The sequence below is a fragment of the Fusarium vanettenii genome (assembly GCF_000151355.1).
Source record: "Fusarium vanettenii 77-13-4 chromosome 1 genomic scaffold NECHAsca_8_chr1_1_0, whole genome shotgun sequence".
In the NCBI taxonomy this organism is placed as follows: Eukaryota; Fungi; Ascomycota; class Sordariomycetes; order Hypocreales; family Nectriaceae; genus Fusarium; species Fusarium vanettenii.
In genome coordinates this window covers 1,080,570-1,104,574 of record NW_003315876.1, presented here as the reverse complement: position 1 = coordinate 1,104,574, position 24,005 = coordinate 1,080,570, and the positions used below count along the sequence as shown (strand labels likewise).

The 24,005-nt window shown below is 53.7% G+C and overlaps 9 protein-coding genes across 9 annotated transcripts; 6 read left to right on the top strand and 3 right to left on the bottom strand.

Moving 5' to 3' along the window:
- Window positions 1–633: 633 nt before the first annotated feature.
- On the bottom strand, window positions 634–1,971 carry NECHADRAFT_29819 (uncharacterized protein; the record flags this gene model as incomplete). The annotated part of the gene is made up of 1 exon (XM_003049628.1): window positions 634–1,971. The coding sequence occupies one exon, from the start codon at window positions 1,969–1,971 to the stop codon at window positions 634–636; it is 1,338 nt and encodes a 445-aa protein (XP_003049674.1).
- A 437-nt stretch (window positions 1,972–2,408) lies between these two features.
- NECHADRAFT_30000 (uncharacterized protein) lies at window positions 2,409–3,523 on the top strand (the record flags this gene model as incomplete). The annotated part of the gene is made up of 3 exons (XM_003049854.1): window positions 2,409–2,471; window positions 2,530–3,098; window positions 3,148–3,523. 3 exons carry the CDS (start codon window positions 2,409–2,411, stop codon window positions 3,521–3,523), a joined length of 1,008 nt encoding a protein of 335 aa, XP_003049900.1.
- A 94-nt stretch (window positions 3,524–3,617) lies between these two features.
- Window positions 3,618–5,201, bottom strand: NECHADRAFT_57051 (uncharacterized protein). The gene is made up of 4 exons (XM_003049627.1): window positions 4,874–5,201; window positions 4,814–4,818; window positions 4,036–4,736; window positions 3,618–3,984 (listed from the first exon to the last, which is right to left on the bottom strand). The coding sequence occupies exons 1-4, from the start codon at window positions 5,031–5,033 to the stop codon at window positions 3,903–3,905; spliced, it is 948 nt and encodes a 315-aa protein (XP_003049673.1). The 5' UTR covers window positions 5,034–5,201; the 3' UTR covers window positions 3,618–3,902.
- A 306-nt stretch (window positions 5,202–5,507) lies between these two features.
- NECHADRAFT_65274 (uncharacterized protein) lies at window positions 5,508–7,404 on the top strand. The gene is made up of 2 exons (XM_003049853.1): window positions 5,508–5,733; window positions 5,798–7,404. Exons 1-2 carry the CDS (start codon window positions 5,616–5,618, stop codon window positions 7,144–7,146), a joined length of 1,467 nt encoding a protein of 488 aa, XP_003049899.1. The 5' UTR covers window positions 5,508–5,615; the 3' UTR covers window positions 7,147–7,404.
- Window positions 7,405–10,031: 2,627 nt separating this feature from the next.
- Window positions 10,032–11,304, top strand: NECHADRAFT_65270 (uncharacterized protein). The gene has a single exon (XM_003049852.1). It carries the CDS (start codon window positions 10,199–10,201, stop codon window positions 10,958–10,960), a length of 762 nt encoding a protein of 253 aa, XP_003049898.1. The 5' UTR covers window positions 10,032–10,198; the 3' UTR covers window positions 10,961–11,304.
- A 1,219-nt stretch (window positions 11,305–12,523) lies between these two features.
- On the bottom strand, window positions 12,524–14,309 carry NECHADRAFT_89803 (uncharacterized protein; the record flags this gene model as incomplete). The annotated part of the gene is made up of 5 exons (XM_003049626.1): window positions 12,524–12,548; window positions 12,670–12,743; window positions 12,919–13,677; window positions 13,727–14,055; window positions 14,195–14,309. 5 exons carry the CDS (start codon window positions 14,307–14,309, stop codon window positions 12,524–12,526), a joined length of 1,302 nt encoding a protein of 433 aa, XP_003049672.1.
- Window positions 14,310–16,054: 1,745 nt separating this feature from the next.
- NECHADRAFT_26980 (uncharacterized protein) lies at window positions 16,055–17,002 on the top strand (the record flags this gene model as incomplete). Its single annotated transcript, XM_003049851.1, has 1 exon — window positions 16,055–17,002. A coding segment is annotated over one exon (948 nt), but the record flags the coding sequence as incomplete, so codon positions are not given.
- Window positions 17,003–17,608: 606 nt separating this feature from the next.
- NECHADRAFT_30441 (uncharacterized protein) lies at window positions 17,609–18,725 on the top strand (the record flags this gene model as incomplete). Its single annotated transcript, XM_003049850.1, has 2 exons — window positions 17,609–18,085; window positions 18,135–18,725. 2 exons carry the CDS (start codon window positions 17,609–17,611, stop codon window positions 18,723–18,725), a joined length of 1,068 nt encoding a protein of 355 aa, XP_003049896.1.
- A 2,832-nt stretch (window positions 18,726–21,557) lies between these two features.
- On the top strand, window positions 21,558–23,339 carry NECHADRAFT_74303 (uncharacterized protein; the record flags this gene model as incomplete). The annotated part of the gene is made up of 1 exon (XM_003049849.1): window positions 21,558–23,339. The coding sequence occupies one exon, from the start codon at window positions 21,558–21,560 to the stop codon at window positions 23,337–23,339; it is 1,782 nt and encodes a 593-aa protein (XP_003049895.1).
- Between the last annotated feature and the right edge of the window lie 666 nt (window positions 23,340–24,005).

Sequence of the window (24,005 nt, the reverse complement as noted above, 5' to 3'; positions counted from 1 at the left end):
TGGGGCGGTTCTGGTATGAGAGTCGTGTTACAACTGTATCATGGTGTTTGACAGTTGAGACTCTCGATCCGTGGCGTTGCGACATGTGTTTTTTATCCCCATTGCCTCCTCGCCGCTGGGCGACGAAAGGATTGACATGAGTGATTCTTGTTTTGGAATTGGGATGGGATGAAAATAGACACTCAGCGCGACGCTCACAGCAGACGAGACGGACATGCCGCTCATGCAAGGGAAACATGAAGCTTTTAGTGTTTGATCAACTGGGATCTTTTGATGTTTAGACTTGATAGCTGAGGGAATGATATTTCTCTGCTTCTAAATAGTTTCATCTGTGATAACCATGATTCTGACATAGATGTAAAAGTATTGAATCGTATGAGATATATATATATATATATAATTAAAGTGGCATAGATAGATCAGAACACATATCCAGCACTTATAAACCCATATAGACACATATAGCACTAATGCTCGTGGTATTATTCTTAAACAACTGGACCTATCTACTTTTCCCCATAGATAGACGACCTGAACGCCATGCAATGCGATATCATGTCCTTTTAACAAGCCCATTTTCCTCTTTCCATCCTCAATAAACCGGATGAAATTGTTTCCTTTTTGGGTGTCCTTTTACTTCTCCGTTGCCAAAACCATCTTTTCTCTCTCATTCCTTCTTCGCTCAAACTGCTTCTTTGTGTGACGACGCTCATTCTCCTCACGTCGCTTGATACTCTTGATCTCCTCAGCCTTGATCTCACCCGCCTTCTTGAGCACCTTGGGCACGTGGCGGTGACGGTGGATGCGGCGGATCTCGGGCATGTGCTGGTAGCGCTGGACGAGGGAGTCGTTGTACTCGAGGGCTTGTCGCTGTCGGGCCGACTTGATGCCCTCACGGCGAGACGCGTTGGCACGCCAGAGGCGAATGTTGCCATCGTCGGAGCCTGAGAGGACGTAGCGGGCGTCGGGTGTCCAGGCGGTTGACATGACGCGCTGCATGCGCTTGGTGTGGTAGATATCTCGGGAGTGACCGCGGTCGCGGTTCCAGAGGCGGATGGTGCGGTCCCAGGAGGCAGAGACGAGTTCCTCGCCCGTGGGGGAGAACTCAACGTCCATGACGGCGGCGACGTGGTCCTTGAGGACGTTGAGGGCGCGGTCAAACTTGCGCATGTCGAAGAGGTAGATGTTGTGGTCTTCGGATGCGACAGCCATGTTGAAAGCCTCCATAGGGGACCAGGCGATGCGGTTGCTCGCAAACTTGAGGACCGTCTTTGTGACTGGGGTCGAGGTTCTGAGATCATAGATGACGACGGAGCGGTCGTTGGAGCACGACCCCAGGATCGATGTCTCGACATAGTTGAACGAGACGTTGGTGATGGTGTCAACCGAGGTTGGCCAGCGGAGAACCTCGGGGGCGGCGGTGTGCCTCTCGAGGTCGTAGATGGATATAACACTTGAAGCAGCGGCAAAGGCGTTCTTTGAGCGGTGATGCGACAGGCTGGTAAAGGCTCCAGATCCTAGCCAGGATGATATAGGCGAGGCGTCGCTGGGTGTGTTGTAGGGGTCAAACAGCTTGATGGTCCGGTCGGCGGCGCAGGTCAACAGCTTCTGATCGCGAGTCCACTCGAGGCCCTTGACGATGTTTTCGTGCGCCGTGGCATGCCATATCTCGTCCCTATCCGCAAGATCCCAGACCTTGACGACTCCGTCACCGCTCGCGCTGGCGAAATGCTCCAGAGAGTTGGGGTCCTTGGCGATCGAGTAAACACCGTCGACGTGACCTCGTCCAAGCTGTCCGACAAAGGGCTGGGCGTGCATGCGCTCGAGCTTGACGGCGTTGAGGGCTCGTTTGTACTCGCGTGCGCGCTCGAAGGGGTGCAGCGCCGAGTCGAGGTTGCGGGGCTGCTTGGAAACGTCCGAGCCGGCGGCCTGCTGTGCCGACACGGAGCGGCTGATGGCCTTGATCTTCATGATTGAGGGACCCCTATGAATCGATTGGAGTGAAAGTTGAAGCTCTCAATCTGGAGATATTTCCTATTGTCGAGGCTGGTTCAATGCAAATGGTGGGGATAACTTTTTTTCTGTCAGTCTTATCGCGATAATGCGAACCATGCAGGCCGATAAGACCCGGATTAGGTAATATTCCGTGAGCTGCGAGTTCTCGATCGCATTGTAGTAATGCCAGGCATATCCGCTCCAAAGGTGCTTGGCAAAAACTCTCCTCGTTCTTTGTCACTGCTTTCGCCATATCTATTGAACGAGTTGATGACGAAGCAGCACCTGAATCACGATTAACCGATAGACGAATTACAATATCGCTTTTGCGCGATCACCGCGCTCACACTTGCTATCACAAACCGAATCTCGAGATCCAGCGAGCGCCCGCCGCCGCCGCAATCATGGACGGGATGGACTATGATCCTATGGTTATGGACGGGGAGCCTGAGCAGCCTCAGGTGAAGATCTCTGCGGTATGGGACTGATCCCTTTTAAAGAGTCGCTGGCATGAGCTGATTGTGTGCGACTCAGGCCGACCACACGCACGTCGACTTTGAGCTCTCCAAGACCAACCTTGCGTTCGCCAACGCGCTGCGGCGCGTCATCCAGGCAGAGGTGCCCACCATCGCCATTGACCTGGTCGAGATCGAGATTAACAGCTCCGTGCTGGCCGACGAGTTCATCGCCCACCGCCTGGGCCTCATCCCGCTCGACTCCAAGGGCGTGGGCGAGCTCAACAACTCGCGAGACTGCGACTGCGAGCAGTACTGCGAGCAGTGCAGCGTTACTCTTAACCTGCACGCCAAGTGTACCTCGGACGAGATCATGAAGGTGTATGCCCGCGACCTTGTAGTTGACGGTAGGCACGCCAACTCGGTCGGCAGCCCCGTCATCACCGACCCCGAGGGCTACGGATGCCTGATCGCCAAGCTGCGCAAGGATCAAGAGCTCAAGATCACCTGCATCGCAAAGAAGGGTATCGCAAAGGAACACGCTAAGTGGATGCCTACCTCGGCCGTCGGATTCGAGTACGATCCTCACAACAAGCTGCACCATCTCGACATGTGGTTCGAGAATGACACAGATCCTGAAGTTGAATGGTGAGATTGACAGGCTGGAAGTGGTTACTCCATAACTGACTATAATCAGGCCCAAGAGCAAATACGCACAGTGGGAAGACCCTCCACAAGAAGGCGAGCCCTTTGACTACGATGCAGTCCCCAACCGGTTCTACTTTGAGGTGGAAACATCAGGAAGCATGGAGCCTGATCAGATCGTGCAGAGCGGTATCCGAGTACTGCAGCAAAAGATTGGCGGCCTCCTCAAGGGTCTTGACCCTAGGAAGTACGGAGGCGATGAGGCCGAGTTCGACGGACCCCGGAGCCCTGATATGAACATGGACGGAGGCACGACGCCCTGGCAAGACGGGGGCTACACCACACCGTACGGCGGCAACGCCACGGCCTACGGCGGGGGGATGACGGCTTACGGGACGACACCTTATGGACAGTCCTCGTGGCAGTGAGGACTCAAAGAGGGCGTTTGAAATGGGTTAATCAATTCGATAATCAAGGGTGTGGTGTCCAGGGGTTGAATCTTGAAACGGTAAACAAAAACAGCATAGCAACGGTCGTAGAATGGATTCTTTTCTTGTTTTCTGGATGAACCTGGATAGAAGAACCCTTTCTCTTTCTCTCAAATGCTACAACTTCTAATGCGCATCTCTTTCTCTACCTCTAGTGTGGTATCCAAAAGTGAGTTATTCCCTACTCGACAGAGCCGAGTTGCCCAACAAACAAACGCCGTCGAGAATGCACCGTGTATATATGGTGACAAGACAATGTTAACGCCAAGATTTTATGCCCATCTCTTTTTTCACTTCCATCTATCGTACCCACCCCAGTCTATAGGTTAGCATCTAGGCCCTTGACCTTGCGGTAGGCGTTCCTGTGCATCTCTAGGAAGACAAATGTACAAATAGTTTGCCTAACTCCAGGTTAGTCGTTATGTATACCACATTCAGGGGTTGTCACTTACGGTCCAAGTCTGAGAAAGCTGGGGACCCATCCCTTAAACACCCACATGAGACCATCGGAGCGGTAAATGTCGCCAATGAGGTGTAGAACGCCGTGGTTGTGCGACGAAGACATGACGCGGGTCTTGATGACGTCGATGGGACTCGTGACGGTGGCAGCGACCAGACCGGCGAGGAACGAGGCCGTGAAATGTGTCTTGAGGTTGTCCTCCATGGGGGTGTACTTGAGAAGTAGGCGCTTCGAGACGTCGTAGCTGGCGAGTTGTCCGGCCGTCATGAACATGGCGCGGGTGCTGTTGGGCCACCATCCTCGGAACATGCTCTTGGGTCCCTCCTCACGGGCCATGCGCACCATGCCGTCAAAGGCGTGACGGTAGTTGCGACGCTCAGCATGAGGAAGCGCAGCATCGTGCTGCATGCGCACATTGAGCACATCAGCAAAGTTACCCGCGATACCACCCAGGAAGCCCGAACCGGCAGCCAGACCTATAAGCACGGGAAACGAAGGGTCGCGGCCTCCAGCGGAGAGGCGGGTCTTGATTTCCTCGTAGACGCCGAACCGGACGGTCGAGTAGGTCATCTGACGGAGTAGCGAGGCCGAGATACCGCTGTAGAGTCCGAGGGGTCCATCGTGCCGCAGGATCTGGACAAAGGTGCCGACCATGTTCTTGGGCGCATTGCCGGTGCGCATCTGGAGACGGACCTAGAAGGGGTGGTGAGCATGTGAACGTATGCGAGATCTGTGGAGACGGGGGGGGGGGGGGGGGGGGCGAGATCTACCTTGACTGTGTTCTCTAGTTAGCAATGTACATTGTTCAAGACGGTTCAAACACCACGTACCTAGATCCAATGGATGCGTGACGCAGGCGGCCAAGCTGCTAGCGCTTCCGCCGAACCAGAAGGGATACCGTATCGAAGCCTTCTTCCTTGTCGGCTCTTCCTTCTTGACGGGCTCCGCCTTTGTCGACATGTTGGCGACAGATTCTTGCGCAGTAGCCATGGTTGTGGTTATAGCGGGGATCCGGCCGTACGGGGGGGGAACGAAAGCTTCACGAGCTGCGAGATACTATCGTCGACATTCCTCTTGGATCGAATACGCGGAGAACGAGCGACAAGGTAGCGCGGAGTGGGCGCAATGATGGTGATATGGGGAGGGGGACGTAAGCACGGATGGGGTTGGGGATTTTTTTTCGTGCCTTTCAGCTCCTCCGTTATCTCTGAAATTCCAATTGACCGAGCTTTGGCTGGCAGCCGGAGATTCGGATCGGGGGAGTGCATCCGAACAGGGATCGTGGGACTCTTTTGTTCGGTTGCGCCAACGGCGGACCGTTGAAAAGGCGAATCGTGGAAATTCCGTCTTTTTTTTCTGCGGGCCCGGCCGGCTTCGGAGGTGTTCCCTCCGGAGCAGCTGTAACGCCGAAAGCCGAACTTTTTTGCAAGACGGGGAATGATGGAACCACTCACAGTCGAGGTAAATCAACCTAAAGCTCTCTTTTGCGATTGCGTTCACAAGCCATTGGCGTCTGCTGCGTGGTCCGGTCGACTTATAATGTAATTGTCGAGCTTTGTACGCCGTCAAAAAATGAGATTCTACGCCCAGGGCATGCGCTGCCTCCGGGTATCTACCCCGCGAGCCGCCCACCTCTCCCGGAGCTCCATCATCCTCCGGACAGCTTGCGCCGTGAGGACATACTCGTCGGGTCGGTCCAGCTGCAGCTGAATACTTGCATAGACGTCTCGCTGACTGGCTTGACCGCGTTGCAGTACCTCCGACGGGCTCTTCAAGCTCGAAACAAGGCTCCGTCACTATCCGTGGACAGACCATCAAGACGGATCCCGAGTGGTTCAACGCCCCGGCCAACGTCCTCGATGCTACTTCGAGGAGCCTGCACCTGCAAAAGGATCACCCCGTCTCCATCACCCGCCAGATCATCCAGTCCAACTTTCCCGAGCCTACCTTCAAGTACCACAATGAGTTCAGCCCCGTTGTGTCCACCGCCCAGAACTTTGACTCGCTCGGCTTCCCCGCGAACCACCCCGGCCGTGCTCTCTCAGATACCTACTACCTGAACAAGGAGACTCTCCTACGAACGCATACGAGTGCCCATCAAGCCGACACTTTCCGGGCCAACCAGAGCGCTGGCTACCTCATCTCTGCCGACGTCTACAGGCGAGATGCCATTGACCGGAGTCACTATCCTGTTTTCCATCAGATGGAGGGTGCCATGTCATGGGACCGTAACGAAGTTCCTAATGGCGATATTGCTGCGGCTGTGTGGAAGGACTTTGAGAACCTTCCCGTGCATGGAGTCCAAGTCGATGACCCAAACCCTGCCATTCATCCCGAGCGCAACCCTCTCCAGGAGCCCCATCACACGGCGGCTGAGGCCGAGGCTATCGGTGCTCACCTGAAGAGGTCACTTGAGTCCATGGTTGTCGACATCTTTTCCCGTGCCAAAGCTGCGGCGATCAAGGAGGACCCCGACTTTGTTGATGAACCGCTCCAGATGCGATGGGTTGAGGCATACTTCCCCTTCACCAGCCCCTCATGGGAGCTTGAGGTCTACTACGCGGGCGACTGGCTCGAGGTACTTGGATGTGGTGTAGTCAAGCAAGATATCTTGATCAACGCTGGCGTGCCGAACCGTCTGGGTTGGGCGTTTGGCATCGGTATCGACCGTATTGCCATGCTCCTCTTCAAGATCCCCGATATCCGTCTTTTCTGGTCGAAAGACAACCGATTCCTGTCACAGTTTGAGGGTGTGACCGACAACCTCGACACGCTGAAGCGCTTCGTACCCTTCTCCAAGTACCCTCCCTGCCCCAAGGACGTGTCCTTCTGGCTGAGCTCGACGTCGGCGGCGGGTGGCAACACCAAGGGCAGCTTCCACGAGAACGATGTGATGGAGCTGGTACGCAACGTGGCAGGCGACATGGTGGAGGATGTGCGGCTGATTGACGAGTTTACGCATCCCAAGACGGGGCGCAAGAGCATGGCTTACCGAATGGTGTATCGCAGCCTGGAGCGGACGCTGACCAACACCGAGACCAATGGTTTCCACGAGAGGGTCCGCGAGGCTCTCGTCAAGGAGCTAGGTGTCGAGCTTCGCTGAGCCACTTGGCTCGTGACTGGTCCACGCGCGCAAGGCTAGGATATGGAGTGCCGGCAGTGCATCATGCGGAGGAGGGAGCTGGGCCTGTGGAGTAGCTGAGGCTCGTGAGCCTCGTCCTCCAGATCCAGCTTGACATGGTAGACCCCGGGCTAGACCTAGATCTGTAGGCTGGAAGCGGATCCAGCTGCGGAGATGTACTAGTATCTGTACAGTATCTTAGCTATTCAACGTATGTATGTATCATGACGGATTCCTTGTAAAAGGAGCGCTGCCCCGTGAGCTAGTGTTTTCAATGTCATGGTCATGACCGCAGCTCATGACGACGCGGTTCTAGAGATGATGCTGCTGCTGCGCCCTGCCAGTGGCCAACTCCCCAGCAATCTTAGACAGCGGAGGACCCCATCCAGCCCGAGGCCCGTCTCGGGATGTGGATAAGCAGGTTCGAATTGCAAATGAGCAGGATTCCAATGGCTTTGCGAGAGTGACGTCGTCAGTCCGAGCTGAGCCACGCGACAACGGGGTTCGGGGTCTTGTTCCTTGCAGATGGTTGAGCTGCCTCCCGGCGGGGCGGACGAATTTGACAGGGGCGGTGGTGGCTCGTGCACTGTGGCGTCCAGATTCTGAAGCCGTGGCTTGTCCCGTCTGTTTCGGAGGGAGGTCTCCAACATCAATGATGAGCATTCCTCGGCGGTTTATTGGCCTTTGGAATTAAACTCGGGGTTGATTGATGATTAGAGTTATTTTGTTAAAGCGGAATCCTGTAATTGTCCGAAATCTAGGAGGTTAGTTGATACACATTGGAATCATGGCTTCGTCATGAGAGCTTAGATTGATTCAAGACGAGGATAATGATCGACAAGTAATTTACTGGTAATGAAAGCGTAGAGCTGTTTAATAGACTGCACAAATCTCAGGGCATTCCTCGAGAAACCAGTGTCTTTTACCCGTAAAACCCAACTATCGGCGATTTACACGTCTTGTCTCGGACTGAGATCTGAAGATAAACCAACTTCCACAATAGGAAGGTATGGGAAAGACGAGGGACTTGTGTGTGCTTGAGCGCAATTGCGGAATAGGTGCTGCCATGATTGCAGGTCGTGCTGTAACCCTTCAAAATCCCATCAAGGCAGGCTCAGCGAGTATTGGACGGTGGATACGCGCATAACGCTAGCAACTCGAAATTGCGGGGGTTGAAGAGGCCGATAGCAAATGTTGTTCGAGGCGGAGTTTCATGATTCCATAGTCATGTACTGCGGCTTCTCAGCAGTTGTCAAGGCAGATATTACATATCCTCCATCCTTCATGGCTTAGCTGTTAGAGAGGCAGTTGGGCTGAACTTGACTGAATGGCACAACTCCTGTGCAGCATGCCTCGGCAGTACTCTATGGGCCGAGTTTCGCCTACCTACTCACCTTGGTTTGTATCCTTCACCGCCCATCAATAAACCCCCCAAGGTGCGCATCGGCGGCACTGACGATGGATGCGGACATCCGGTCCCTCGAACCCCGCTCGGAGGGGATGTATCCCGAGACACTACAACTCTTGTGCTGTGGTAGAGAGGCCAAATGTCTTGGCGAAAAGCTAAGAGGGAGTACAAGCCCATAACTGCGGAGAAGCGTATTTTCTTGCTGCGGTTGAGGCTGTCACGACGTTCGCAATCTCGTTTAATAAAAACCCTTCAGCCACGAGTTGGGGGGAGAGAGCATGGACATGTTTCTATAGTCTGAATAAGCTGGGCGAAGTTTTGACATGAGCGTAATCGTGCTCGGCACCTTCGGTCCAGACGCTTCAGCAACCATTTTTCCCTTCCGAGGGAAATACACAGTGTTTTGTTCACCCCCTCTCTTGCACAGCCCCCTTCGAGTAGAGGAGTCTTGGACGGTCATCGATCATCGAGAGCCTACGACTGGCCATCGCCCAATTTTTTGACTCGTGGGGGATCCCCGGGAACACGGGCGGTTGGGGTGTGGTGTATGAACCTGGTCTGGCGCTTTGTAGGCGCCGGATATGAAACTTGGAGATTTGTAGTCAAAACGAAAAAAAGAGCCCCTTGTTGAGACTATCGTGTTTGATCCTTTTTTTGTTTTTGCTAAGCGCTTATCTAAGAAGAAAATTTATCTTTCGAGTTTCACAAGACGCTGAAACTCTTGGGGGGATAGGAAAAGAGGTAGCGCAGCGAATCGTCGGTTTGGGGTTGACGTGCACGAGCAAAGTGCAGTAGTCTCATGCAGGTTTCCAGGGGGTGGTTGGTGAGTAGAGATGAAGATGGCGCCTTTTTTCGAGACTGGGACAAGCAAAGTCTCGAGATGGGGTATGGGGGCAGTGAATTTGTCTGCTGCTTTTGCTCTTTCGCTTTCGGTTTGATCCAATATCTCTCCACTTGCTTTCACTGCCCCCGTGTGATCCCATGGTCCGTAGGAGTGTCTTGGACGGCTCTAGAATCTGGCAAATTTTTTGTTGAAGCACTGCCTCTGTCAACTGAATCGCAAGCCTGGCGTATCATCCGTCTAGCCCGTGTCCATGTACTGCTGTAGAGAAGTGGGCAGTTAAGGTTTCTAGGCCACCCCTGGAGGAGGAGGAGAATCGCCATCGCCATGGCCGTGGCCGTGACCTTGTCCAAGGGCGGCAACCCATTTGTCTGGAAGTGGAGACCAAAGAGAGCACAGCCTTCAATGGTCCGTGCCCCCACATGGATGCATGTAGCACTAAACGCGCCCCCTGCTTGTACGTGGCCACCAGATGGAACCTGAACCCTCTTCCCGCTAAAGCTAAGCCTCTCTTTTTTGCCCCGTCTTCGGGACATGGCATGGATCCAAGGTCAGTAAGCGGCTTGATATAATAGCCGCCCATATCACCACACTTGCACTTTCTTTAACTCGAACAACAACACAACCACAACTACTACAACATCTACAACTACAACTACACCAAGAAACATCACAGACTATACCTGCAGTCACAGTCACAGTCACAGTCACAGTCACACACACAGACGCAACAGTCTAGAATCAACATCACCAACATCACCACTTCTTCTTCAACTACATCCACAATGGAGCCCTCACCTCGACACTCCCGCTCCTCCTCGTCTGCCTCGCGACGATCAAACCTCACCCTCGACCTCTCGTCCATCCCGCCCATGACACCACCCACGCCCCCCTCAAACACCCTCCTCCTCACCAACCTCGCCGACCCGGCCATCTTCCTCCCCGAGAACCTCGACGTCATCCGCGACCTCATCTCCCAATCGGCCACCATCCACGCCTTCTCCCCGCTTAAGTCGTTCCGACGCATCATCGTCTCCTTCTACGACGAGCAGTCCGCCATCGCCGTCCGACAGATCTGGGACAACGAGGCCATCATGGGTCAGCAGTGCCGTGTCTACTTTGGCAAGCCTACACCTGTCGACCAGCGAGATGAGCATCTTGCTCTCCCCGACGCCGGCAAGCTCTTCTTCATCTCTCCTCCTCCTAGCCCTCCCCACGGCTGGGAGGACCGTCTCGAGGACGCTCCCAACAAGCTCGTGCACGCCGAGGACCTGGCCGACGCTCTGGCTAAGCTTCACCACCGCCCCGGCCCCGTCGACGACGTTGCCAGCTCGCCCATCACGCCTCCCGACTCTGCTCTTCCCGGCCGCACTCGCTCGCGCTCCTCCACGCTCATCTACAAGCCCAACGAGGAGAGCAGCATGCCCGCCGTCTTTGTCGAGGACATGACTGATGAGCCCTGCGCGTACAGCCCCGTGGAGGAGCCCACCAAGCCCATCATGGCTCACACTGCTCGGCCACCTGTTGAGCTTATGAGCGACGCTTAAGTGGCTTGACTAGCAGTGGGATGAGCATCTACAGATCGAGAATCATGCAACAGATTCTTTCTAGTCTTTAAGGCGTTTCACAGGGGATCGGTGACACACGGGAGGGTTCGGCTGGTGACAGGATCGAGCGGGTCATTTTCATATCGGATCGTACGGGAGCATTTTCAGCATTGGTTCTTTGTATCGCTGGAGTTGGGTAAAAACAAGCATCTTTATATTTGTCTGCGTATTGCAGACTTGGTGGGTTATCTACACCAGCAAAGTGCCCTATCTGGTCTTTGCTTGGCTGGCCCAGATAGGAGCCTCTGTACTATAGCTATTCGGAAATATTAATATCTGAAACCAAACTCTGCCTGCTTTGTCTACTGCTTGTGATTTGACTAATGTGAAAATGGCGACTGATGCCGCTCGACCGAATAGGACTTGTGCATGATTGCTGACCTCCACCAGAAGGCCTTGTGACTTGAGCATATCAGGCTCCATATGGAACATACTACTTCAGCTGGCAAGTCTGAAGAAGAAGAAGAAGACGCCCGAGAGGCATTAATCCAAATAGAATTATCGAGAAAATTTGCTAGCTGTTCTTATTTCCCTTACTATTGCATCTGTGCTGTGTTGGAGCGGACCTGTCCAAGTCTGGGGACTCAAAAGTTCAGTGTTGTTCAAGATATCCAGAAACCCACACAACACCAGATGAGCTAATGAATGGATGCCGGCATAACAACAAGTTGCAAAGCCTCGGACGTCATATCGTCAAGCATCCCTATTACTGAGGCCAGGCGGATGCCTCTTTGGCAAGAAAGTGACAACTATAAAGCCCAGTTGCTGTCTACCTACTTTAACCAAGACAAATCTATATCTATACAACCAGCTTCAGTACCTAGACCTCCAGTCTACCCCTTTTTCGACCAGCAGTCACTGCAAGTAAGCGCTCTCCCACCGTGCTTCTAGGTGAGCCAACTCACCAAGCCCGACTAGGCCTGATTTTTGACAAGATGACCAGATGCGACGGATGCACAGGCAGCGGCGAAATCGAGGTCAAATGTCACGAGTGCGGCGGCGCCGGTGAGATTCAGTATCCATGCTGCCGGAACCGCAACTGTCAGTGGTGCAGTGGAAGCGGGAGGCAGAGTTTGCAGTGTACTGAATGCTACGGGATGAGAGTTGTCCGGGAAGAATGCGTGCAATGTGAGGGCACAGGAAAGATCCATTACGATTCGGATTCAGATGATGAAGATTGATGTTGAGATGCTTGGGTTGTTGGATGGGTTCAACTCTTGCTGCCTATCCTGCTGCAGGTCACTGGACGCACACATCCTTCCTCACCATTCTTGACTAAATAAAAACGAAATACCTAAATGAAGGTGGCTTCCAAACTCCAGTTCGTCTCGTGATAATAATTCGAGATAATCAACAAAATTCGTCACGCGAGGCTTTGCAGCAACTGCGTCTGCGCCATGACTGACGAGAGCAGATGGCGCGGCACGCCTCGCAGCCAGCCCGAGGGTGAGCCCACGAACCGGGCGAGGCTGACCACGGCCACGGCACCGACTATTGTCCCGACTACGAGCACAGCCCGGATGGGCATCTTGGAATGGCGTGTCATCAGCCTTAGCGTGCCCGAATTCGACGACACGGCCTCCTTCTCGTCCGGCTCCTCGGGGTGTCCCAGCTCCGTGAGCATGCCAATGCGCGGGAGATATTGGAACTCGAACTTGGTGGATTCGCCGATGCCGCCAATCTTTTTGCTGTGGATCATGAAATGCGCAAAGCTTTTGAATCTCTGTTACACAGCGTCAGCCACGTTCGCTCCTTTGGGCTCGTATTTCCTATCCCCAGATGCAGGGTCCAGGGGTAAGCAGACAACGCAACTCATTGATGGAAGTCAAATTAGAACTTGGGGTGGGGAAATGGTTGCTGATGTGTTGTCGTCTGTGTTGTGCTGATCATGTACGTACCCTGTCCCGACTCCTCTGCATGTCAGTCGGCAGCCAGGGGTAACTATAGCTCATCCAGTAGAGCACGACGCATTGCATCCAAACAATTGCACGGTAATGCCATGGAGGCTTCTCAATACCTAGTGCACCAGCAAGATGGTCTCCGTTGAGTTGGTAGGCTTGGGCAGCGAGGAGTTCGCGGGGTGCGTGTAGTGGCGGAATGCGTGCTTGGGAGGTAAGGATGTTGTTGGCGAGGATGCGAGAGTTGGCCGACGGTGCCACTTCAGATGTCATGACAGACTCCATCATAGCCTTGGCCTGCGCTGGCGTAGCCATCCAGTCCACAGGCGTGCCAAGCAAGTATCCGACCCAACGCCATAGTGCAAGATAGTCGGTTATCTGTTGATCCGTCAAGTAGATGCCCTGTCGTGGAAGAGCCATGTAAATAATGGCTACCGAATAAACGGAAATAGTGCCGATCGAATGCAAATCATTGATCGGCACTCCCCACTTGTCCATGTCGAAATAGCCTGGCCGTTCGTGCTCCAGTTGCATAAGCCGACGTCGAACTGCCGCATGCAGTAATCTAACCCGCACTGACGAGACGTAGCCCTTTCCACCAGGTTTAACAGCATCAATGTCTTCGACAACTTCCATGAAATGTTGCAGTGTCTCTAAAAGACGGCGTTTGGTAACCCGAACTCCAAACCCTCCTGTCCTTGAGAGAGTTTCGACAACACGATATGCGCCCATTCCGCCCAATAGGGACTTGTATAGGAGCTACAACATAGTTAGCAAGTATTGCTTCTTTATAACGACATTTACTAACGCCAAGTAAAATTTGTGCACTGTATTGGTAAACCACTCGTTGGCCACGTTCAATCTGTTCCCAGTCAACCCACTCGGGGACTGTCGAGACCTCATCCCATAGCTGACCCAACACCTCATCCGAGTCGGCATACTTTTGTAGGAGAACATAGAGGTCCCTCTGGCCATCTCCAGCACCGTGAGGACACTTCCATGCTTTCGATGTCGGCGGTGAGAACTCGTCTAGACGGCCCAATGCGTCTGTGGCCAACTTGTCATATGAGTAGAGCAAGTGAGCAATCTCAGGTGCTGTCTTGTGTTTGGAAGTCCAGTAGAAGGAATGACCCCAGACTGTTCTAAAGTCATCGAATTCAGACATGTGAGAGTGGGGATACATGATTTCGATAGAGGATTGAGATTGATACCAGACAGAACCAGGAGAGGGTCCAACAAGAAGGGATTTTGCAGACTTTAAACCCCTAGAACCAACACCCGGAAATCTTCACAAACTGATGACGAGGACTACTCGGCACATGACGGCGGACACTTGTCGCGGTCTGGCCACCCCTTGGATGGGCCGGGATCGCCGTCAATAACCTCAACATCCTGGCTCCTGTTGGTCTGCATGTTCTCGATGGAGCTGGTGGACAGCGAGTGCGAAATGGCAGGCGAGTGGAGAGGTTGCAATGCGAGGGAGGCCAGGAATAGGCATGGAAGCTCGGCTATACAGAACAGGAGCCGGCCATGACGAGACAGACCAGAGGCCAGAAGCCAGAAAGCGGCAATGCCTATCAGGAACTAGAGGTACGGCCAAGGTCTTCGGGCCAAGGAGAGACCCGAGACAGTGGCATACCCTCGTGCTAAGTTGTCAGGAAGAGCTCCTATAGGCCAGCCGTAGTTCCGGGAGAGACATGCCGCAACCAAGACGGTGCTCCCACCTTCTTGTAAAGTCCAAGAGTCCGAGTCTGGGCCAACCGAATGCATTAGGGCGGCGGCAAGAGTCCCCATCGAGTCCACCTCTGCTCCCGCGAGGGAACTGGTAGAAACAAGACCCTCTCCGGGCGTATGGATCACATTATTTGATTCAGACGTGCGTTCCAGAGGAAAGGTAACCATTCAGCGCAGAGAGTTCCCGAGCCGCCTCGTCAGTCATTCTGCTGCAGCATAAACTAGACAGTCCCTCCTAGGCCCATAGACGTCCACACAACAGGCCGTGCAGCATTTGAAGTGGACCTTGTCCTCGGAGCGGCACCGCAGGTTGACATTTGAAATTGGCCCGGGACAAGGATGATTGACCTGATCTTGTTCAAGCATCTTGACGTGGTTGGCATGGATGGATAAACGGATTGTTTAAGCGAGGCTCCCCAACAAGCCTCCAAGGATAAGCCAGTGACCGTTTCCCTCCCTCCTGGTTCGGACAGGGACCTGTTTGCGGGGCAAGCTAACGGTGATCGATTGACACGGGTGGCTGTCCGTTAGTTAGTGTGCCCGGAGTAGATCTCCGAATAGCGTAGAAGATCGATGACTCTCCTGGGTGATAATGACGCCCATGATATTGTCCATGGATTTCGGAAGGGGTTGTGTGAGTCCGGTCGAGGTTGCAGTTGTTGGTCCAGAGACTACAAGCCCTCGCCAAAGGACCCAAGAAAAGCAACGGGAACTGGCCATTGGAATGCGGGATAAACCAAGTACCTGGCAAGTTATTTTTCTTCTCGCAGCTGCATCCGCATCTGTATCCATGTCTCAACGACTAGTTGCGTGGAGATGACACCACCCAACACTGAGGATCCATGACGGGCCGGCTAGTTGAGGTGGTCTCCTGCAACTGCACGGAGGAGCATCCTAGAGATCAGTAAGAGTTGTCAATGCCTCGGTCAACTCCACGAATAGAGGCGATGCATCACAATCCCAGGTTAAAAGCAAAGGAAGGAATTCCAACATGCATGTCATGGGTGAAGTTGGAGCCCTTATACCGGGTCTGTCGTGTCTTGAAACACACACCGAATACAGGCAGGGTTCGCGGAAGCACGGAAGGCTTGCATTTCCGTCTCACTGCTTGACGAACGGTGGTCTTGCGTCTGCACCGGCATAACGGACATGGTGGGTGGACAAATCAATGAGACCTGAATTCCCCCTTCACATGCAAGTTGGTTGCTGTGAATGCTTGGCACCGGACAACGGAGCTACTTCATTCCGAGATTCTAAAATGGGACTAGCTCCAATTGACTGATCTGCCCCCACCGTCAGACCCTTGCTCGCTCATGATGGAGTCTTGTGCTCTTTTCCAGATTTGGTCCGACTTTTTTTGCTGCCGCCGTCTCGATCACTCGCTCCGGCACCGCCTGTCATGATGGCTTGCACATGTCGTGTCACGCCTTTAAAGATCTTTGTCCAAGGTCTATCTCAAGTGCACAAGCTTGAAGCCAAACCCTCCTTCGTTCGCCTTCCCGCTTCCGCCACACGACCTGCCCTCTATCAGAATCACTTTGCCTTGCCACGACAAGCTCGGTCCATTCATGCGTCAAAGCAGCTAAGCCAAGATGCTTCCAGCGCAAGTTCGGTCCTAGCCAGCTTAGATTTGGATACCAATTCTTCTCCGAAGGATAAATCTCCCGCCGTGAGCAGCGAGGCTCCCCAGCCTGAGCGTCCAACCGAAAGATCAGACTCATCGGAGCCCTTGCCCACGCCAGCAGCCCCCAAATACCAACCTCGCAAGAGGGCCGACTTCTATGATACAAATTGGAGTAAAAATGTGAACAGGGAAACAAGCAGCCCACCTAGGAGAGAATTCAAAGGTGCCTCTGTTGAGCGAACTGAACGACCCGAGCGACCCAAGGGACCTTCACCAGGCGAACCGCAGTCAAAGGCGGATATGTGGAAGGCCCAGAAGGCGGCTCTGAAGGAAAAGTTCCCTGAAGGATGGCGTCCGAGGAAGCGTCTCTCCCCAGATGCGCTAGCCGGTATCCGCGCGTTGAACGCCCAGTTCCCCGATGTCTACACGACAGCCGCCCTGGCGACAAAGTTTGAAGTATCGCCCGAGGTGATCCGCCGAATCCTCAGGAGCAAGTGGCAGCCCACTATCAAGGAGGAGGAATCGCGACAGGAGCGCTGGTTCCGTCGTGGCAAGGATGTCTGGGAGACAAAGGCAGCCCTTGGCATCAAGCCGCCGCAGAAGTGGCGCCGAGAGGGTGTTGCACGAGACCCCAGCTATCACGCCTGGAGGCAAGATGCTATTCAGCGAAACCGAGAGAATGAGGAGCAGGATGATCGAGAGGTTCATAGAGGTTATCGACCTCGAACCGGAACTGGGAGGGGTAGATCATGAACATGTGTGTATGAGTACCATGATTTCCAGCCTTTGCATATAGACCGGCGCTGGTTATGTAACATAGTTGTAAACTAACCCTACTATCTATCAATGTTGTACAATAAAAAGTTGAGATGGTTTTCATCCGATGTCTGGACACAGTTGATGCACGTAACTACTCGTCATATTCTAGGAGGCAGCGAGGTATTGGTGATAACCAGAAAGACGCCTTCATGCTTGATAGGTCCTCGATATCGATCCAAGCGCCCAGCATTTAACTCATCGGATGTTGTTGAATTTACCTCCTTGTCAGGTTGGAGGCTCTTGGTTGAAGTGGGCTCAGGGCGGCGACACGACAGGGGGTGCTCGGAGCTCCGCGCTTAGAGACGCAGGCGGTTTCAGTGCCACATGCTAACACGCAGTCAAACTCCAACCTCGTCTCACATCTTGGCCTTTTCCCTTCAGGACAGGGAGACCCTTTTTAACTCCTTCACACTCACTTTTGCACAGATCTGGTGTACTCTGTGTCTTTGTAATACCTCTCTCACTTAGAATCTCTCATCAGACGTGCTACGACTCACGTCGCCTCATCTCATCATGCCAGGAAACGCTCAGTATCCGCGCCCTCCTCAGCGCGAATCATGGTTTGCGCCCATGTCGATTGACCTCATCCTCAAGGTCCTCAACACGACATTTCTTCATCCTTTTATCTGCTGGATCATCCCTCTTTGCTTCCGTGCTCAGACGGTCAAGTGGGATGCCCCGCCCATGATCGCCTCCATCGCATGGGCCACCTTTATCACGCTCTGCTGGATGGCCAGCATCATTAACCAGCGTATTGCTCATGGTATCCCTCGCGAGGTAGACTTGAGTGAGGAGGTTATCGTCATTACCGGCGGTGCCAGCGGGCTTGGTCTTCTGGTTGCTGAGGTGTACGGTATGCGCGGCGCGACGGTGGCTGTGCTGGATGTGAATGAGATGGAGAACACTGAGGCGAGGGGTGTTACGTACTACAAGTGTGATGTTGGAGACAAGGAGCAGGTTGCCAAGGTTTCTCTCGAAATCGAGAAGGATGTAAGTTCAAGGCCTCGATATATCCAATGCATTGCTAATCGGACTTTAGCTCGGCACCCCAACTGTGCTCATCAACAACGCTGCAATTGTAGTTGGAAAGACTCTTCTGGACCTGTCACTGGACGAGATCGACCGGAGCCTCACCACTAACCTCCTTGGACCTTTTTACTGTCTGAAGGCCTTCCTCCCTGCCATCATTCGGGGCGGAAACGGTGGCACAATCGTCAATATCTCATCCGTCATTGGCACCGTGGGCGCCGCGCAACTGACAGACTATGCGGCCGCAAAGGCAGGAATCACGGCGATGCACCGATCACTTACAGCCGAGCTACGCGAAAGCCACCCGGAGATCCGTACCGTGCTCGTGACGCCAGGCCAGTTGAGCACGCCTCTCTTCTACGGTGTTCAGACCCCCAACTCGTTTATTGCGCCCGTCGTCGAGCCCGTCGACGTCACCAAGGAGATCGTGGCGGCCATTGACAACGGAAGGGGCGCAACCGTTGGAATGCCCTTCTACGCCAGATGGATCGACTGGTTCAACGTGCTGCCTGTGGGAGTGCAGGTCATTGCGCGGTGGGTAGCGGGCGTCGACAGTGGCATGAAGACGTTTGTTGGAAGAAGTGGACAGAAGCTGGAGTGAAATCGGCGCTGGCGCCGGGATCTGTGACGACAAAGGAGCAGGGGATGGAGAGGGACACGGATACACGGAATAGAAATGATAATGTATTAGACCCTACAAGGCTGTTGCAAGGCCAAAGACATGGCATTCGCTGCGTCAGCTTCGTTACGTCCATGTACTTGTAGATATCCACATAAAGACATATCGTGATGGGTAATTGATATTCAGGGGTTGTGTATTACTCATGGCCATTATCTTACCATAGTCTTCCGAGAGTCTTCATCAACAAGGGAGTCAGCCTTCGAAGTGAACCTTGGAATAAAAGGTCATGATTAGAATCCGATGTCGTATTCTACCATAGTGGATCACTTCGAGAATTTCTCCATGGCCGAACTGATAGAACATGCCATTTTTCAGGGGGTGAGTTGGTTCCTGGTTTGTCAGAACCGTTCCGCACAGCAAACAAACAACTATGACGAAAGAACCTTGTCTATCTTCCGCTAGAAAGACAATACCGACAAGAGGGTGTAGAGGTTTTACCTATCCAACTACTTATTACGGCAAGACTCGAAAACTACCTATTAAGGTAAAACAACGAGCTGCCTAGTTGCTGCCCTAGCCGGAGCCTCTGTGTAACGCGGCTTGCAACACACACGGCACGGCGCCCTACGACAACTGGTGCCACATAGTCAAGCCAAAGAACCGTTGAACCTGGTCCGAGACCACACGACGCCTGCGTTGAGAGACTGGGCTTTTGAGAAAAAGCATGTGGTGTGACGAAAGATGCCCCTCTGTTAATGCTGTGACTGGCTCGGGGAAGCGTGATCCTGGGCGGGATCGGACAGGAAGAGGTCACGCTTTGAGCCATGGGAGGAGGCATCTGCAACATTTGCGGGCGCTCGAGGATATACAGAACGGCCGTTGGGCTGCAGGGAGTCTGAGTCGTCCGTGGGGAGTAGCAGGAGAGCCGCGATCAAAGGAGGTCCGTGGGTGTGCCAAGGCATGGGGAGTCTGCAGGGCGTCAACGTCACCCGGAGGCTGAACCGAGAGTGACAGGCTTGGGAAGGTTAGGGATAAAGTTAAAAGAACCGCGAACTTGAGCTTCAAGAATATTCACGGAACGTCATGACACGGTATGGCTTCAAGCCACGAGTTCGTCTAGTCTCTACCATTGCTTAGGCTAATTCCTTCATGGGAGAGGATTACAAAGCTACCATGCAGACAGGCAAGGGAGAGTACCTGCGCTGGTCTTACACGTGGAGTCCAATTTGCATGGTTTGAAGCAGTTGAACGAGACACCATGTGGTGAGGGTGGAGAGGTAAGGGTATGTTAAGCAGCAGCTAGCAGCCCCTCTGGGACATTGTTGATGCTTCCGTTCGGAACACCGGCAAGATGGTTCATCAAGCAAAGGCATTAGGAGACGCTACTGCGCCCGTTATGAACTGCACCGAGCCGCAAATGGAGACAAAAGAGCCTTTATTTGTGTGGACGGAATTTGGGAATGGATGTTTAAAGAGCGAGCTTTCAAGTTCGGATTGGGGTGGGGGATGTTAGAGCAGGACCCCTGCTGGTGATGAAAGATGGCGGGGGGGGCAACCGTCAAGGGCTCGAATGGATAAAATGTCACTTGGGGCGCCTTCTACGCCCGCAAACCTGCACCTTGAATCCGCCGACATTGACGACGAGAGGGGCTTGGCTCCGGGATCGCAAACATCCAATGGCGGAAGCTAAAGAAAGTGATGATGCCAATGGATTGAAGCGACGCAAACAGTCGGAGTCGACAACATCTAGACAGCCTCGAGAAGAGACGCAAGCCAAGGATAGACTCTCAAAGAGCACGCGACATTAAACATCAGCAGCAGCAGCCCCTCAAAACGCCCCTGCAAGGGCTGGAAGCAAGCAATGAACGGAGCGGTACCTCCCGGTAATAAACGCGCTACGATACGCCCGCTGGTTCCATCCTTTGCGACATAAAAACGCCCGCTCTAGGTACCAAGCGGGAAAGGGAATGGGCAGTTGACGACTTTTACCCAGCGAGCGAATCGCCTCGAGTCAGGCCCAGGCCCCTCTTGAACAAATCCATCGTCTCACTCACGTTTTGTTCCTCTCTCTCCTCTCGGTTCCCATTTCAGAGTCACTTCTCTCTCAGCCCTTCTTATCTGCGCCCGCCGGCCACTGTCTCTCTGCCCCTCCTCACCAATCACGCCGTCACGACAGCCCGCAGCCACCGCGCGGACAACCTCTCACACCCCCCAGTTCCAGTTTGCTTTCCGCTCTTGAACCAAGATAAGCCTCTCACTCGCGCGCTTTCGCTTGCTTGCTCCATTCGATTCGCCTTTTACTCTGCATTCTGCACGACCCCGACCTGTCCGTCTCCCTCGCCTCCATTCTGACGGATCGGATCCTGGCCCCCAAGCCATGTCCATGTCATCCACATGCCACGAGCCATGAGGCGAGCCCCCGAACCCTGGACGCCATCCACTGTCACCTTCTCCACGGCTGCCGTTGTTGCTGCTGCTGCTGCTGCTACTACTACTACTGCATGCATCCACCATATGAAAGTCGTCCATGTCCCCTGAGCAGACAGCCACGGTAGTAAACCTTTGATTTCTCATCCAAGACGGTGTTATCCAAGAGTCTGACGGACCTTGACTGCGCTTCCATCAGTCCCGCCGCTGCGAGTTTCAAACGAGCACCGCCATACGGTAGACCAAGCCTCAGCTGCCGCATTGCCCACGTTCAGCTATCTAACCCTCCAACTACAGATGCAGGTCTAGGCGACGCAGCATCGTACACCTAGAGGGGTCATCTCCTTATCCTTCACATCCCCCATATAGTCCGCCAAGCCGACAATGCCACAGTGGTGGGTCGACTCTCGCATCGAAGCCACCGTCACCCGACCCTTCGTCCTGAGCCAGCTTCTCCCGGATGAGATTGAGCGCCTAGATCGTCCCGTCGCCTTTGGCGGCGAGGACCTCACCGAGCGCACCTACTGGGAGAGCATCCGGAACGATGCTCCCCGCATGTTCCTCATCTTGGTCGACCTCGGTGTGCCCGATCAGATCTTTGGAGTTATTGACGATGGTTGGGATGACGCCGAGCTTCCCATTGCCCTTGAGGACGTGGACCGCCTTGCGCTGACTGCAGTCCGCGACGAAAAGGTCGAAAAGAAGTTTTACCAGCGTCAATTCCACTACCTCCTCAAGCCTTTGCAGCGCGGGAGCCACCTTGTGTACGGCGACCAAGAGGTTGTGCCCCTCGATGTTATTGAGCGGTCTCCCCTGGCCACTCACAAGTCGCATGCCATCGACAAAGTGAAGCTCCCCAATGTTTCGGGAGCGTTCTTTTGTCGCCGGCGATATTCCCTGGGCGCAGGGCCTGGTGCCATACCGATATCCGAGTTTCTAGACGCCATCCAAGGGATCAAGGGGCTGCAGAACGAGCACATGGTCTCGTACTGGGCGTCTTATACTCACAATGGATTCGGATACGTTCTCTTCTCACCGCCGAGCGACCTTACGCTCAAGTCGTTTCTGGCGACGACACCATCTCAGTTCAAGCACCTGGCAAAGACACGCCGTAGGGAGCTCCTAATGAACTGGATTCTGTGCCTGGTCGATACCCTCTGCTATCTCCATAGCAAGAATCGATCGCACGGCTACATCAAACCATCAACCATCTTCTTCACCAACCAGAATCACATCTTCTTCTCCGACTCCACTCGACTGACCCCCGACGCTGTTATTCTTCACACGGATAAGTCATCTTTCGATCGAGAATGGTATGACTATGCAGCACCAGAGCAATGGGCACGGCCTGCAGGCGCGTCGAGTCCACCAAGCCGATTCACGCCTCCTGAGGACAGTCACTTTAGCATGATGCAGCAGTACAACTCCAACTCGTCCACAGCAATGTTTCTAGCCTCAAACGCGCATCTAAGCGCCCAGCAGGCCGACATATTCTCACTAGGATGCATCATACTAGAAATTCTATCATTGCTGGTCAAAAAGTCATCAAGCAAGTTTGCGGCTTTCCGGTCTGCGAAGCACAAGACGGCTGGGCGAGGTGGTGCGGTATTGGACACGTCCTTTCACAAGAACCTGGGCCAAGTAGAAGCATGGATGTCGGGTCTTGCCAAAGACGCCTCTCGGAAATCATCGCCAGGCAAGGATGACTCAAACTTCTTCCGAGGAGTTACTCCCATACTACATGTTGTCACGGGTATGTTGTCGGCCAACCCATATGACCGGCCTCCTGCCATTGAGGTACAACAACGCATCTACCAGATCATGACGGAGGTCTGCGGCATCTCGGAGCCGCATTGCGTACATCAATACTCGCAGGACCTTGAGACGTCGTTTGGCGGACTACAGATCCAATCCAACGTTGGCAGCGTGACGGGGCGGTCGCAGTATCAACCAAGCGTTGGTCGCGGTACAATGCGAACATACCAACACAGCCGGAATAGCAGCAGTGGCGAGTACTCACAAGGTAGCCGCACGACGACCAGCAGCGAAGCCGAGGTGGACGGTCTCTACATGACTGGGCATCCAAGTCCACCGCAGATGATGCCGCAAGGCACATGGTCGCGAATGACCAATGCTCAGGGCCAGCTCTATGCGGCAGGTCCATAAGAGGCTTCCGAGCGTGAGTCGAATACGAGGACGCGTTGGCTGTGTTGTCTGTCATCAAACATTTTTTTTAATCTTATTGCGATGAGCGATTCCTTTGGAGCGAACTCATTTATTGGAGCTGGGGCTATTACTCGAGCTATTACTCAAGATACGTACTCCCGCTGATCTGAAACGTGACGGCTCGTTGTCGGTCTGCCTGGAGTAAGCTCAACCCTGGCAGTGTCAAATTGTGCTTCATAAATCTGACACATGAAGGGGCTTGGGATGCGAGGCTGTATCTGCATCATCAGCAAGGCGCGGATCTCACACACATTGAATCTCTACCATGGTGTCAGCCTTGAAGACAAGGTAGATGAAGCATATACTTACGAAAAAGGAAGATGATATTGTAGGATATAAAAAGAGCATGAGCCTAGAAAAGGCCGAGACAATGGAAGAAAGTGGGGATTGAATAAGGCACTACGATTCATGAGCTTGAGACATTTGGCATGCAATTTACATTTGGCATTCTTATGATTGGGGGGCACTTGCACGTGAGGCACGGGCTCTTGTTGGTCCTGTTTTCTTTCTTTGGACAATGCTGCTGCAGATGTGGACGTGGATGTGAAACACGGGAGAACCTAGAGGCATCATACGTGAGGCTTTTCCCGTGCTGGGCGACAATGT